Genomic DNA, 16943 nt, shown 5'->3' with positions numbered 1-16943 from the left:
CACTTAGGGAGGCAGCACGGAGCCCAGTCTCCTATCCCCCGCAGCAGCCAGTTCTCTGTTCCTGCACTTGGAGCTTGTGGGCATGGGGAGGGCAGGGGGGTCTTCGAGTTGGGAGAGGACCCGGGGTCAGCATGATATGAGTAGAACATCAGTCAACCCTGGGGCCTCTATCTCAGGGCCACCTCAGGCACCCTGGAGCCACACGCCGGGACAGAGCAGACCCTCTGTCAGGGTCCCTGAGCAGCGGCAAACTCTAGGGGCAGAGCCACGTGGCACCAGGGCTGGGGCCCCAACACTTATGCTGCTAAAAGGCGTGTTCGGAGGCCAGACTTGGCTTTGAATCTGGCCTCTCCCACCTTCTATTATTAATATTAATTTTGTCTGCGCCATGTGGCGTGTGGGATCTCAGTTCTCTGACCAGGGATCCAACCTGTGCCCCCTGCATTGGGAGCTTGGAGTCTTAACCACTGGACCACCAGGGAAGACCCTCTCCCGCCTTCTAGATGTATGACCTTGGGCCTTGACTCACACTCATGCATCACAGGGGGCATTAGCATGCCCCTCATGGGCTGCAAAGGAGATGTATGTTCAGGAAAGATCTGGAAAGTGCATGATGGTGCCTGGACACGGCGGGGCTCTTCACTGTTCGCTGAGCAAGTGGGGAGGCCGAAAAGCATCTTTCCTGAACGCTGCTGTGCCAGGCAATGGGCTCAGGGCCGGGCTCAGTGCTTCCTGAGTCACTGCCAGCCTTGCTGGTGTGCAGAGGACTCAGCTCTCATCTCCACATCCAGGCCCCGAGTCAGGGGCAGGGCTCCATCCCTACAGGTGTGTGGGGTGGCCGGGATACCGAGGTCCTAGTTCCTGCAATTCTGCCCACAGGATGTGGGCTCCTGGGTATTTCTCTTCTCCATTCCAGGCCCCGGGTTCCCCATTTGTACAAAGGCTGGCTCATCTTTGAAGAGCCCTTCCAGCCCCTTTGTGTGAATGCACACGTGTGAATGCACACGTGTCAGTTCTTCCTCACGCTCAGAACCGCTTCAAAGGGAGGAAGTGCCTTTCCTGGAATGTGTGTCATCAGGTGAACTCCAGCCTGAGCCAGGGATGCCAGAACAACTTCCACCCAGGCTGCTGTTGAGTTACCCTTTGCCTCCCAGATACCCTTTGCCTCCCAGATACCCTCAGGCCCTTCGCAGCATTCTTCTGCTTCAGCCACAGCCGCCAGGGTTTCTCCCTGGGGATGTGTTCACAGCGGAGGGGTCCCTCCTGCTACGGAGACCTCTGAGGGGCACAGCCTGTCGGGAGAGGGCAGAGAAGGGCAGTGGTACTGCGTGTTGCCCTCAGGTGGGGCTAGGCCAGGATGCTCTATTGAGGCCTCCAAGGCCAAAGTCAACCTGAGAGTGATTCTCCCACCCTGTGAGACCCTGAACTTTGGTTGAGTTGCGGTTATTCTTTGATGATAAGATCTGGGGGATTTCCATGTGCTAGCGGACAGGAAGCCAGGCCTAGGACAGCTGACCTCACTCCAGCTGACCCCACCCCGCCTCCTTGCTCTCTTCCTTCCTGCCACCCACCCCTTCTCTCTCTCTGGATACCCTCACCCCTCCAGGTGGGTCATGAGGAATGCAGGCAGCGTGATCTCTGTGATGATCAAAGGAATCATCTAAGGAATGAATAGACACTAACCGCAAATGTTTCCCTCTTTCAGCCAGCATCTGGCCCGAAGCCAAGGCCCCTGGCCTGTAGACAGCAGTTCTCAAAGGTCCAGCCCCACCCTGGCCTAAGCCTCCTGGAAAAGTTAACAGCTGGGGCCACCTCCTCCAGGCTCCTGGAGGACAATGGTTTCCTTCTTTCCTGTGGAGCTGGTCAGAGTTTCTACTCTGCTCCACCAGGTCCTGACCCAGGAATTTTCACTCCTTTTTTCGCAGAAGCTTTGGTTTTTTTTTTTCCCCCCACGCCATCTGAGCAGAGGTTGGGGCAGATCCACCCCAGGAATGAGTGACTAGAGGGCTGGGCACACATTTTCCAGAGAGTGGGACGGGGAACACCAATGTGCCCAGCCAGGACCTGGACCTTGACTCATGCAGAGAGAAGGTGACCATCTGTTTGGGCCTTCACGGCCCTAGAGATGACCTCCCAACGGGTGCTCACTGGCCCGGGCACCCCAGACCCTTGCTAACCTCCCTCTTTAACAGTAAGCTCAGGTCTCAAACTCAGAGCCCTCAGCAGATGAGAATATTGGCCCGAATTGAATAAACATGACTTTGTTTGCTGGTGTTTGTTTTTACCAGCTTCCTTCTACTTACGGTAAATTTCTGCAAATAATGATGAAAAGGTTCCCTAAGCAAAAAAGGTTAAAAAGTGTAAAGTGAGGGGACTGAAAGAAAAATTATTTACTGAGGAGTTACTCAGACATGTGAAAAATCACATGAATGGCTGGAGTTTGGGAAACGCTGGTCTAGTGCAGGGACGGAGGGGACAGATGGCAGAAAAAGAAGAAACAGCATCTCCCATCATGGCACTGGGATAGTGAGGAGAGGTTGGCTGGGCTCCATGGAGCCCCAAGACCATCCCTCCAACATTGTTGTTTGATGGGGGGAAGCCCGAGGAGCAGAAGGGATTTTTCCCAAGGTTCCCTGCGACCAAGTGAACAAGCAGGGCCTGTGGAGAATCAGTCCTGGGCCCGTTTCACTGCTCCTTCCTGCCTCCTGTAAGCTGACCCCTGGTGCCCTAAGGCTTCCGTGTTCTTGTCAGAGAAATGGGGCTGCAATCCACACTTTGCTTCTCTGCAGCGGGAGGGGTTGGCCCTGCCGGCTTTTTTCTCACCCCTATCACTTGTGTGGCTTTTGCTCTGAAATGACCTCTGGTCTTAGCTCTGCCCAGCGGGTGCCAGATGTCCCAGGGAACAGAGAAGGAACAGAGAGGGGAGGTCATCTTCCCAGGCTCACACAGTCAGACAGTGGCCAAGCAGGGCCAGCTCTCCTGATCTGAACACTTACTGGCAGAAGTGTTTCTTCATCTGTAAATGGGTACAATTCTACCGACCTCATGGGGGGAAATGGAGGTCCTGAGAGGTGGAGTGACTTGCCCAGCATCCCCAGTCAGCGAAGGGCAGAGGCAGGATTAATGCCCAAGCCTCTCCTCCCCACTTCCTCCCTGGGAGCCTTGGAGCCAGGGCAGGTGAGGGAAAGTGCTGGGACATGCCCCTCCATTCACCAGCTGTGTGACCTCGAGTTCATTCCTTGCCCTCTCTGTGCCTTGTGGAGATGCCATAGGAGAGGTGGGGGCCACGATTCAGATGTCATGAGTGCTCTCCCCTCTCCCCTCCTGCAGAGAAGAGCATTCCCCTTCGAATCCTCTACGAAAAGTATTGTGACTACCTGACCGAGTCGAACCTCATCAAGGTGCGGGGCCTGTTCGTCGAGCCAGCTGCCAACAGCTACCTGCTGGCTGAGAGGGACATCTATCTGGAGAATCCAGAAATCAAGATCCGGGTAAGGGCTGGCTGGGTCCCTGGACAGGTCCCCACACGTGCATGCACCTCCCTCCCTGCAACCTCAAGATCTCTGATGCCCCAGGTTCCTCAGATCCTAGGTTTATCAAAGAAAAGCATCATGAAGCAGAATTTGGGACTCACAGCCTCTAGGAATGAATCCTAAAATCCCAGAGTAGTAGGATCATGGCACTTAGGGATCTCAGACTCGTGGACCCTTAAAAGCTAAACTACTAATGCTAGATTCCCAGGTCCTGGGGCCCTGGTGGGGCAGGAAGGGATGTGTTGTTAAGGGCACAGACGCTGGAGTCCATTTATTCATCTATACAATGGGTGTTGTAAAGATTAAATGTGAGTCTACAGGAAGCACATAGAACCATATCCAGCACATTATGAGGGCTCAGTAAAAACTGACTATTCTTATCACCAACTTCATGGTCATCATAGTGATTCACTTGGAGGAGTCACAGCCCCAGATCCCCAAATGCTGCAGTTACAAATAAATGGTAAAGAGCAGAGCAGGAGGGAGTGAGCACTGTGTGCCAGACAGTCTGCTAGGAGCTTGCACATATTAGCTCAGTTAATCCTCATGAGAACCCTGCAGTCAGGCATTTCTCTTCTCTGAAGAAACCAAGGCTCAGAGAGGGTAGTAAATTTGCCAAGGTCACACAGTGAGAAAGGGTCAGAGATCAGCCTGGCTCCAAAGACTCTGATCTTTCCACCCTAGACCCTAGAATGAGGGAGGCATTTTACACATCCTGTGGGTTGCGTGGAGCCTCACTTCAGCTCCATGAAGGAGGCCTGGGCAGGTGTCATCATCTGTGTTTTCCAGATGAGGCGAGGAATGTTAGCGGCGGAGCTGGGCAGACATTGGGCCAAACTGCAGCAAAGATGGAGATGGACCAGTTGGGACCCTGCATGCCCTTGAGGGGCTGTGGGCTGCTCTCCCTTCGTGCTGCCCCTGACATCTGCCCCATGCCTCCTCTAGATCCTGGGAGAGCCCAAGCAGAATCGCAAGCTGGTGGCTGAGGTGTCCCTGTGGAACCCGCTCACCGTGCCGCTGTCAGGCTGCACCTTCACCGTGGAGGGGGCGGGCCTGACCAAGGAGCAGAAGACCGTGGAAATGTAAGTGCCGGTCCCTCCAGCTTGGGGGCCTGGGAGCAGAGGGCAGATGCTGCGGGGGGAAGGGCGCCCTCCGGCACTGAACCCAGGCCCGTAACCCCCTCTTCTCCCTTTCCACACACCCACCCACACACCTGCCTAATATTCCCCCGTGTCTATGCCCAAATACCCACACGTTAGCTGCGTTCTGTGCACATGTTTTCACAAACCTAAACAGGTACACATTCACTAAGCACCCACCTCGGGACACCCGAGTCCTCACATGCACACAGGTGTACATGCGTGCCTGTGTGGAGTACCCTCATGGATACGTATTTATATATACGTACACTCACAAGCATACACACTTCTTGCTTTTCACTTTTTCATTGTAATTTATATAGAGTAAAGCATACAAGTCACGTATGTACAGCTCAATGCGTTTTCATGCATGTGGTCACATGAGCATCCGCACTCTTACCCCCAGCACACCATCCACTTCCATGTACACACACACACACACACACACACACACACACACACACACCAGCCCCTCTACACATAGGAGGGCAGATGGCCCAGGCCTTCGGAGAGTGGTGAGCGGGACCCATTGTATTCTGTCGGCACAAAGCTATACATCCATGGAGTTTCTAGGCTAAGATCTCAGCAGTCACGTGTCATCCTGGCCTGTCCCCATTGTGGGGACCAGGCCAGGGCCCTGATCTCACCCTCTTTCTCTCTCTCTCCCAGCCCACACCCCGTGGAAGCGGGGGAGGAAGTCAAGGCGAGGGTGGACCTGCTGCCCCTGAACGCGGGCCGCCACAAGCTGGTGGTGAACTTCGAGAGCGACAGGCTGAAGGCCGTGAAGGGCTTCAGGAACGTCATTGTTAACACCTCCTAAGGGCCCCCGTGCCAGCTGAGGGCCCCCAACTTGACCCCAATCTTTATCCCAAGGTAATGAGCAAAATTTGCCCCTTATTGGGCCCCAGACCCCCCGGGCACGGTGGGCTGCCTATGGGGCCTCTTTGGAATCAAATGTACTTCCGGCCCATCTGGTCCCCCTGAGCCTGGCTCCCCACCTCCCTCACCTGTGAGGAATGTTTTGTGCCTCCACAGTAGGAGCCCTGATCTTGGCTGACTGGGCCTGGGGGGCGGGCCGGGGAGGAGCGACTCCAGCCTCCCTTCTCAGCCCAGATGCCATTTGGAAAGCCACTGACCACCTGCCATATTGTTTGATCAACTCCAGAGCCCCTTCCCTGGGAGCAGGCGAAAAACAGTGTGCCCAGTGACCAGATCAAGGAACTCAGCTCCCTGGGGTGTCCTGAACCCCTTCCCCAGATTGTGCCCAGGCCCCAGGGGCCGTTGGCAGAGCCTGAGCAGGTGCAGATCGAGAGGGTCCCAGGAATAGTCCAGACCCAAGCTCCCCCCACATCCCAGCAGCCCTGGCCCAACAGTACCCCCGCACGCCGCAATTGTGAGGCACCTACTAAGTGCTTCCTGGGCTCACGCGGCCACCAACCCATTTAATTGCCATGGAAAACTGCAGAGTGGGAGCCACTTTCTCAGTGAGGAGACTGCAGCTTGGAGAAGGGAGGTGGCCCGCCCTGCACCGCTGGATAGTTGCAAGGCTGCTTAATATGAAGGTGCAGGAATGGAGCCAGGCCTTCTGACTCTGAGTCCAGGGCCCCGTTCACCACACCAGCCCTGACCTGACTGTCAGAGAGGCCATCTGGGGCCTGATCAAAAAGGATCCAGTTCGGATGAGAGGTGGGGAGGAAATTGGAGGGGTTAGAGCCCTGGGTTTGAGCCCCAAGTCTGGCCAGCCACTGCCTTCCCCTCTGTGGGCCTCAGTCTGCTCATCGGTCACAGAGTGGTTGAACCAGCTCCTCTCCGAGGCCCCTTCAGCTCTGCACTTCTGGTGCCTTATATGACTCAGCCTTGCCAATGACATTGAGTCTTACTCCCTGGCTTCACAGAGCCTTAGGTCACAGGCCAGGATGTTTTGGAGAATGAGACCATGACCATGACCACCTTCCTGCCCCCAGCCCTGTCTGAGTCCCCCACCTGTGCCCAGGCATCTTCCTACAGAGCCCAGTTCTAGGGGAAAAGAGCCCCAGAGGCCCCATGACCCCACCCACCACAATGTGTAGACTTCACAGGAGCCTTAGTTGCCTGTGCTGGTCACTCACCAACAAGGCTGGCATCTCAGCCAACCCCTCTTTGAAGAGCCAGGGCCCTAGAACACAGCCTTTGCCCCTAGAACTAAGCTCAGGGACCCCACAAGTTGCCATCTCTGACTTTACCACTCGTTCTCTCCATGTGACTGGGCCTCCCTCAGCCTGGAAGAGGGAAGTGGGGAGAATTCTGTATCTGGAGTGGGGTCAAAGACTCCAGAGTCCCCCAAATCCCAGAGAGGGATTTGGGGAAAGTCACGCTGATGCACTTAGAACTTTCTGCTTTGCACAGGAAGAAGCACTTGAGCCGAAATATATATGTTCTATTCTGTATACGTATTGCTCGATTTCTCTATGGTTTTATAAATACTTCTGGGTTCCAAGCAAGCAGTAGATGTGCTTTTGAGCCACAAAGAGCAAGTACTGAAATAAAAGAGTTTATTTTTCACATTCAAACCAGGTCTGGTCTGTTCGCTGCATGCTTTTGAGGAGAGTGGGTGGGTGAGCTCACTTAACATCTGGACCAGCCACTTCCTGCCTAAGAGCCTTTCCCTAGCCTCAGCGCCGCCCTCAGATCTAAACTTTACTGGCATTCAATGCTCTACAACTGTCCAGCTCCACCTCCAGCCTCTTCTCCAAACAAACCATGTTCAGACCAGAATGAACTGCCTGTATCTCTTCTAACATCCTGTGTACTTGTCAACCTCTTAGCTTGGAGTGCCCCTCTTTTTCCTTACCCAGCTTGTGAACTCCTATTCATCTTATAATGCCTAACACTAAAGTCACCTCTTCTGTGAAGCCTACCCAGATTTCTTCTCAGAACCCTGGAACATGGACAACTCAAACATTTATCACAGTGACTTTTAGTTCCATGTTGATATACCTGTCCCGCTCCCCATCCTGTCTGAAGTCCCAAGAGCAGAGACCAAGAATCTCTTAAACAGACACTAATAAATGCTAGATCAATGTGTTTCAACTCAGCTCCCATAAGACCAGTACTGTCCAGTAGAAATATAACGTGAGCCACAAATGCAAGCCATATATGTAATTTAAATTTTCTAGTGGCCATATTAAAAAGAGAAAAAGAAACAGGTAAAATACATTTTAATAATGCATTTAATTTAAGCTAATATGTCTGAAATATTGTATTGCAACACATAATCAACATAAAAATTATGAGTGAGATATTTTACATTCTTAATTTTCATACAAAGTCTTTTAATGTGGTGTGTATTTTACACTGACAGCCTGTTTCAATTCGAACTAGCTGCATGTCAAGTGCTCCATGGCTGCAGGTGGCTACTGGCTACTACATTGTGTTACCAAGCAAGGGCTCGTTTGCCTGCCACACAGAAAGCCAAACTCTGACAGTGGGTGTTTGCAGCAAAGTAAGGTTTTATTTGCAGGGCACCAAGGAAGGAGAATGGGCAGCTCATGCTCAAAAGACCTGAACACCCCGATGGCTTTCAGGGGAAAGACAGTGTGAGGGGATATGGTCTCAGGATGTGTGATCAGCTTGTGGGCCTTCTTCTGATTGGCTGGTGGTGAGGTAACAGGTGATGTTTCAGGAATCTCAACCTTCTGGTTACAACCAGTCTGGGGTACGTGCTTGTGGTCAGCATGTAGCCGCCATCCTCCACCTGGGTGGGGCGGGGGTTCTTAGTTTCTACAGAGCAACTCAAAGATACGCATCAGATTGTTATCTGTATCCTTTCAGGAGGAACTGGGAGCCCTGTGACTCTATGGTCTTCATCATTAACTGCTTGAATCTGCTCTTTGGAACTCAGGGAAGGCCTAGGAGACTAAAGCCTTTTTCTTTCTTTTTTTTTTTATTACAAACAAGAAACAGGGGACACAGAGGGACTTTTGTACCTGGGAAGACCCCACAAGGTCCTGCTTCGTTTCAATCCCCTCTTTTCGTTGATACTCTTCAATCCTTAGGGGAACAGGGATGGGACAAGAACGTGAATAAAGTTTTGGACAGAGAAAGATGAATCAAACTCAGCAGGGGAACTCAGTTGCAGGGGACTCAGTTTCAATTGAATGGTTCCAAGTCTAGACTGATTCCAGGAGCGTGGGGATTTGGTCATTCATCTCATTCCCCACCAACGAAGCACTAATCAATGTTTGTTGATTAAATGGATGATGGAAGACAGTCTCTGCCTTCAGGGAACCCATGTTGAAACATCTGACATGCATGCAAAAAATAAATCAAACTCGAAGTGTGACATCACATTTTCGGGGTGCTAAATCCTTCTGTTCCTTAAAAACTACACCTGGGTCTGGCCTTGATGGCCTGAGCATTTTATCAATTAGTGACCAGCAAGAAAATAGAAAACACTCGGCTATTTCAGGTGGAGAGGGAGTTTACAAGGGAAACTGACTCCAAAAACATCTGAGATGCTGGAAGAGCAGAGGGAGAAGGAGTGGTACCCAGAAATAGGGAAGCAGCTGCCACCCAGGATGCGCAGGAGCCCAGGAGCCGGTCCCCACCACCCAGCTGCTGGAGGCACTGTCACTCCAGCTCTGGAACCAACAGAGCTGCCGAATCTACAAATCCTGCCGAAGTCAGCCCTGGTAGGAGCCAGAGGCAGGCTGGCATCTCTCATCCTCCTCCTGCCTTCTCCCCACTGGCAGATCCTCACCAGAAATAGCTAGCGAGGGGCTCTGGCAAATATCACTTCCAGGCTTCCAGCCCCTGAAAAACAGACATGGCGAGGCAAGGGCTTGGGGGCATGGAGTTGAGTAGCCGATGCCTACGGCTGCTCCCTTTGTAAGAACACCCTTCCAATCATCTCCACCTAAGGAACTCAGCTTTCAAAACCCTGCTCCAGGGAGACCTGCTCTGTGAAGCCTCCTGGACTGCAGCCGACTGCTTCAAGCTCTGTTCCCCTTGGCATATGGTAGAGAGCCCTCTACAACACTCAGGTTAGCCTGGCTTAGGACCAGCTGCTGATGTGCCTGGCCCATGCTCTGGAGCACCCCAGGAGCAGAGTCAGGGCACACCTCACACAAGGGGGTCACCAAGTGGACGCGGTACTGCCGACTCTAGCTCCCAGGCCTGACTGCCTCGCCTCCTAGAGACAGGGCTGCCCCGGCCAGGTCTGCCAATGCTGGACAGATTGGGAGGCGCCTCCTGACCACCCCCTAGGCCTGCCCCACCCCTGAGAGCTCACTAGCCAGGAACCCAGGAAGGAGGAAGGTTTTGCTGGCCACGAGGGCCCATTAGAGACAGGGGGAAAGAGCCTGAGCTCCTTCTGCACAAACCAGAGGCAAGGGTTGAGTCTGGGGCCCTACACAACAGTGCTGGGCACAGCTCCGCGGCAGCTCAGAGCTACTGGGCCCACACCAAAAGCTCGGCTCATAGCCCAGGTGGCAGGGGCCTGGATTCTGGAGCCAAACAGACCTGGGATCAAATCCTGGCTCTGCCACGGGTTCACAGTGTGGCTTCAGGCAGGTTCTCAGCCTCTCTGTGCCTCTGCTTCCTCATCTGTCGAATGGGGATGATTTGGTATCTACTTTCATGACTGGTGTGTAAGTTCAATATAACAGTGTCCATAAAATATTCAGCTGGCTCCTGGCACATTCTAACCATAACAGCCAACTTTCCTCCAGGTCAGCAACATTTATATGCACTGAGTTCTTCGCTTCTGAAACAATCCTATCCAGTTTTCCCCCCCATTTTACAGCTGGTAAGGTGCAGAGTGGGGAGACTTGAACCCAGGCAGCCTGCCTTCCCCAGGGCATGGCCTAGCCTAGAGGAGGCCCGATTTCTACTGGAACCCTCCGTTCCCACCAAGTGCTAGGGTGCACGGGACACAGGCCTCCAAAAAAGCCCCCGTGGAATGGAGGTCTGATCCGGTCTATCTTTCCACCCCCAAAAGTCCCTCTCCTTTCCAGCTGCTCTTGTTTACCTGGGATGCCTGCCAGCTCCGCCCCTTGGCCTCAAGTCAAACCCAGAATAACAGAACTTTGACAGAGTCCAAGAGGAGAGGCTTAAGTGGGAGGGCCAGGTAGGGGCCTCCTAGAGGCACACGTGCCTTGGGGCCAGGACTAGGTCATCACATACACTTTCCCAGCCGCCCCACTTCCCTCCCGGACAGGCCTGAGAACACACACAGAGACGCACGCCCACGAGACCGTGAAGCCCTGTGTCTTGTTTCAAGATGCAAAGTCCAAAGTGTTCCATTAAAAGCAGAAGGAATGACAAAAAAGTGGTGCATACAGTCTTGAGAATGCAGGAACTCTAACAACCTGAAGTTGAGCAAGAGCGGCAGACATGAAAGACCACGATCCACATAATTCCACTCGGACAAAGTTCATGAACTCATCTGTGGTGTTAGAAGTTGGGGTCGTGTTTTCCATGGCAGGGGAAAGACTGGACAGAAGCACGAGGGGGCTTTTGGGGCACTGGGATGGCTTTGATTTTTTCCATCTGGGTGCTAGGTAAACAAGTACATTCAGCCTGTGAAAATGTGTCAAGTTCAGAAAACATAGTACTTGAAGTTTCTAAAATTAAGTCCAAAGTGGGGTGGAGACTTGATCCACAGACCCTGGCCACTGGGAGTAACAAGTCTCCCATCGGCAGCCCCCAAGGTCTGAGAAAGCCAGAGCTAAAAGGCTGGGCTCATAAACATAGTTACCATATGACCCAGCACTTCCATTCCTAAGTATAAACCCAAGAGAACTGAGAACATGCAACCACACAAAAAGTTGTATGCAAATGTTCAGAGCAGCATTATTCATAATAGCCAAAAAGTGGAAACAAACCAAATGTCCATCAGTCAACGAATGGATAAATAAAATGTGGCATATCCAGAAATGGAATATTATTTGGCAAGAAAAAGGAACGATGTACTTATACATGCTCCACCATAGATGGACCTTGAAAACATAATCAGTGAAAAGAAGCCCGTCACAAAAGACCACATTTGTATGAGTTCATTTATATGAAATGTCCGGAAGAGGCAAATGTATGGAGATTGAAAGTGGATTAGTGACTGTCTGGGGCTGGGGGGCTGGAGGGACTGGGAGGGGGTGACAGCTAAAAAGCATGGGGTTACTTTCTGGGGTAACGAAAATGTTCTAAAATTAATTGTAATGATAGATGCACAATTTTATACTAAAAGCCATGGAATCATACACTTTAAAAGGGTAAGTTGCAAGGTATATGTACTATATCTCAATAAAGCTGTTTAAAAATAAATAATGAACAGGGGGAAAAAGGAGAAGGCTGAGCCCCAGAATCTGACTTGATTCAGATTCAGGAGGTCTGCCTGGGTGTGCTGGTGACCTTGGGTAAAGCTCTTCCCTTCTCTGGGCCTTAGTTGGCCCTGCTGCCACAGGGAGAGGAGAGAGTAGCAGCAGAGGAGTGCTGAAACACCACTGATGTGGGCATCATATCCATGACCACATAGGCTCCTGGCCCAGCCTGTGGAGTCTGGGGGTCCCCCAGGGCTAGGAAACCCCTAATCGTTCATGAGATCTTTGCACTCTGGTCACAAGCGCAACGTTTCCTCAACAGCCTTTAAAAATGGGAGAAGGGATGCTTTTCCAAACATTGCTTTCAGCCACTGCTCCATGTCAAGGATACCAGCGGCGCAGTGGAAATCCCAGTTTCTCTCTAGGCCCTTAGTCAGTTCCCAACTCCACGTCAGCTCATTCCAAAGTCATCTGGAGTAAACATACAGAGAGACCAAGGAGAAATGCCAGCCAGACCTGGTGAGACAGGGATCCGCCTTCACTTGGTAAGTGAAGCCCATTTACAGATGGGGAAACAGGCACTGATGGGGCAGGGGCGGGTCCATGGTCCCAGATCCAAGGCTGAACCCAAGGACTTTCTCTTTCCACTTGTCTTGAACAAGCCTAAGAGCCTACTATGTGCTCAGCCTGAGGTGCTCTCCAGAAGGGATGAGAGAGGGCCTCCGACCAAGTGTGGGCAGCCGCTCCCCAGGAGTCCTGGGCCTGTGTCCCATCTCCCCTCTCTCTCTTGCTGTGTGACTCTGAGGAAGCCACTTTCCCTCTCCAGGCCTTTGTCGCACTGGAGCTCCCAATTACTGCCCTGTCACCCAAGCCAGGGATGTGATTATGATGGGAACAGGCCTTATAAACTGTAAAGGGCTGTAGAGATGGAAGCCAACAGGAACTCCAGCCGTGAATGAGAAAGGCAAGATCAAGGCGAGCGACTGAGGCTCATTTATTTAACCAGGAGTAGCTATGGGGTCAGCAGAGGTGGCTGCTGCCTGAAGGGAAAGGATGAGGTGGCCTGGACCGGGGTGTGGCTGTCTTGGAGTCATCGGAATGGATTTGAGGTACACAGAGGAGATTCATTCATTCAACAACATCTTTTTTTGCCCCAGCTGTGGACCAGGTGCTGCATGAGGCCCTGGGGATACAGTGGTCACCATGGCAGGCCTGTCCTACAGAGTATTCAAGCAGATCACCAGTGTGAAGTGAGATGTGTCAGAAAAAAAGACTAAGGCTCAGGATAATGGGGCCTCAGCACAATCATAAGAGCAAGGGTGCCACGCACCCTTTTAAATGCATCACATGCATGAACTTGCTGGGTCCTCATAACACCCTGTGAGGCGGGAGCTAGTCTTACCCTCTCCACTCTGTGGGCGAGGAAACTGAGGCCCAGAGAGGTTACGTGACATGTCCAAGGTCACACAGCTAGAAAACAAGGAAGCTAGGATGCCAACCAGGCAGGCTGGGTTCACAGCAACTGCTCCTAACCTCCTGCTCTGTTGTCATCTGTCTTGTGATGTGGACTTACAAAACAAGAGGGTCTTCTTCGACAAGGTCAGGGAAAGCCTTCTGAGAAGGTGATGTGGAAGCTGAAACCCTAGGGAGGAGGAGCCAGCCCAGGGAAGGGTTGGGGGCAGGTTCGGGGTGGGGGAGGTGGGGGCAGAGGCCATTTCCCAGAAAGCTGATGCTCTAGGTTCTGGGACCCTCACTTGTGTGGGGCCTTGTTCACACAAAGATCACAGGCAGCTGTGGAGTACTGCAGGCAGGGAGGGGAGCCAGACTGCTATCAGGAAGCATTTCAATGTAAGCATTTCTGGGAAATAGCTTGAAAAACGCTCAGAAGAAGGGAATCTGAAACTAGCAACTCTCCAGCAATTTATTATGATTTCTTTTCACATTCTTCATAAATAATCACTTTTGTACTCAATTTTATATTTGTAATTTTATCTTATATTCTTTTTATTAAAGGTGGTCCCCCCGCCCCAAATTAAAACTAAATCCATGATGTGATAACACAGCCTTCTCACCAGAATGGTTAAAATGCAAAGCAAAAGAAAAAAAAATTAGAACTGTTGGTGAAAATATGGAACAATAAGAACTTTCCTATGTGACTGTGAGGGGAATGTAAATAGTTATGACCAGTTTGGAAAACTATTTGCCATATCTTCTAAATGTACTATCATTTATCTTTATGAGGCAGCAATTCCACTCATGGATGGTTACCCAACAGAAAGAGTCCATATATTTTCTGAAAGACATGTGCAAGAATGTTCCTAGCAGTCTTTTTTTTTTTTCTTCATAATACCCCAAAGCTGAAAACAGCCTAAAAGTCCTACACTGGCAGAATGGATATATAAATTGGTATAGTCATTCAAAGTGACACTACAAGAAAGAATGAGAAAAAAATAAATGACACCTACATGCAACAACTTAGTTGAATCTCACAAGCATGTTAAGGAAAGATGCCAGATGCACGGTACACCGAATGATTTTATTCATATGAAGTTCAACCCCAGGCAAACTCATCTATGATGTGAGAAGTCAGACAGTGGTTGCCTTTAGGGAATGGTTAGTAACTGGAAAGGGGCATCAGGGAGGCATCTGGGGTGTTGATGCTGGGCTGATTGTTGAGCTGGGGGCCGGTTTACACGGGTGTGTTCAATTTGGGGGAATTCATCCAGCTATATGCTTATGACGTATGTTTTTCTATATGCATGTTGTACTTTAATGAATGCTTCCCTCTCCAATGGTATAAGCTTCAAGCCCCTTGAAACCTTGACTTGACCTTGAGACCAGAGAAGCATTTGGTATTACCATGCAGTGGTTCCCACTGGACGGTTGTGAGCAGGTGATATGATCTCCTTGATGCTTTAGGAAGCTCCCTCCAGCCACCCCAGGGAGGGAGTGATAATGCCAGGGTAGCAGAGGGGAGGCTTGGGAGGGGCTGCAGAGATGCCCAGTGAGGGGGGAAGGGCAGAGAATTCTTCCTGGGCGGGACCTCAAAGGCAAGACAGGGGCGGAGGAGGTGGAGGTGGCTGGGGAGGATATTTTGGGCAAAGACAGGGAGACTGAAATAGGACAGGGGCAGCCAGTGTGGGGGGCTGAGGAGGAGAGGCAGGGCTGGTCTTGATCATTCCAGAATGAGCTTCCTTGCCCCCTGCCCGGCCAGGCTCAAGCTCCAGCCCTGCCCAAGCCTGGTACACCCAGCTCCACATGGAAGCCAACTCTCTGTCAGCCAACTCCCCCTTCATTCCTTCCCAGGCCTGGTCAGCTCTGCTCATGGAAACTCTGAGCGGCCCACAGCCAGCTCTTGGCAGTCACCCAGATGCTCACAGCACTGCCAATTTGTCTCTCCTCAGTCATGACTGGTTTTTTTTCCCCTCTTCCCTGTTTTATTGACTCAAACCTTCGTGATGGTGTCCTTGGGGCAGATCTGAAGCTCGATGATGTTGTATCTTGTATCATTGAGGCACCTGGTGGTCCTGGTGAAGTGGGTAGTACTAACCCATTTCACAGATGAGGAAAGTGAGGTCTGACGAGGTGAAGTGACTTGGGGCCAAGATCACCCACTCAATCAGGGGCAGAGCTAGATTTTAACAATAAAAGAACAATAACAGTTGCTGTGTATTAGCACTGAGCGGAGCCAGATGCTGTGCCGAGCACTGTGCAGGCATTTGCCCATTCGGTCCCCACAATGACCCAGGGGAAGAAGCTGCAATTATTATTATCACCCCTTAACAAAAAGCCTTAAGTACATGTGCAGAAAAGTCCACAAATCATAAACTGAACCCAGCCATGAAACCAGCATCCAGGTTAAAAAATAGAACAATTGACACACCACTAAAAGCACAAGTGATAAAAGAGAAGATTGATAAATTGGACTTTATAAACATTTAAAACTTTTATTTCAAAGGATACCATCCAGAAGTGAAAAGGCAACACACAGGATGGGGAATATATTTGAAATCATCTATCTGATAAGAGTCTAGTACCCAGAATATATAGAGAACTCTTACAACTCATTAATAAAAAGTCAAATAACCACATTTTAAAATAGGGAAAGGACTTGGAGACATTTCTCCAAAAAAGATATACAGATGCTAATAAACAAATGAAAAGATGTTCAACATTATTAGACATTAAGAAATGAAGGTTAAAACCAAAAAGAGATGCCACTTCAGAGCAACCAGATGGCTATAATCAGTAAACAGATAATAAGTGTGGGCGAGGATGTGGAGAAGTTGGCACACTCATACACTGCTGCTGGAAACATAAAATGGTGCAGCTGCTTTGGAAAGCTGTTTGATGGTTCCTCAAAAGGTTAAACATAGAGTTACCATTTCATTCAATTCCATTCCTAGTGGAATTAGAGAAAAAAACCGTATGTCCACCCAAAAAGCTGAACATGAATACTCATAGCAGCATTATTCATAGTAGCTTAAAAGTAGAAACAACCCCCGCACCCCCACACACAAAGTAGAAACAACCTAAATGTCCACCAACTCATGAGTGGGTAAATAAAATGTGGTACATCTGTACAATGGAATATTATCCAGCAATAAAAAGGAATAGAGTACTGATACATGCTACAACATGATGAAACCTGAAAACACTATCTTAAATGAAAAGACCACATATTCTATGATTCCATTCTATATGACACGTCCAGAATAGACAAATAGACAGAAAATAGATGAGTGGTTGCCTAGAGTCACGGGATGGGGAAGGGTGGGGTCAAGAGGATAGGGAGTGACTGCTAATGAGTATTTTCTTCTGGGGATGATTAAAATTGTTATAAAATTATATTATGACGTTGGTTGCACAACTCAAATATACTTAAAACTACTGAATTGTACACTTTAAATAGACGAACTTTATGGTATGTAAATTATATCTCAATAATTATATCTTTTTAAAAATAAGAAGATACT

The 16943-nt window shown here is 50.4% G+C and overlaps 1 protein-coding gene across 1 annotated transcript in view; it reads left to right on the top strand.

The window, feature by feature from the left end:
- TGM2 (transglutaminase 2) overlaps positions 1-7215 on the top strand; it is a 33364-nt gene extending 26149 nt beyond the window's left edge. Inside the window, exons 11-13 of the mRNA XM_082857730.1 lie at positions 3331-3491; positions 4479-4615; positions 5342-7215. Of these exons, the coding sequence (XP_082713856.1) occupies positions 3331-3491; positions 4479-4615; positions 5342-5492 (449 nt within the window). The 3' untranslated portion in view covers positions 5493-7215. The remainder of the gene's footprint in view (positions 1-3330; positions 3492-4478; positions 4616-5341) is intronic.
- Positions 7216-16943: the final 9728 nt, after the last annotated feature.

This window comes from Leucopleurus acutus, assembly GCF_964270905.1.
Source record: "Leucopleurus acutus genome assembly, chromosome: 16".
NCBI lineage: Eukaryota > Metazoa > Chordata > Mammalia > Artiodactyla > Delphinidae > Leucopleurus > Leucopleurus acutus.
This window is presented reverse-complemented; position numbering and strand designations above follow the sequence as displayed.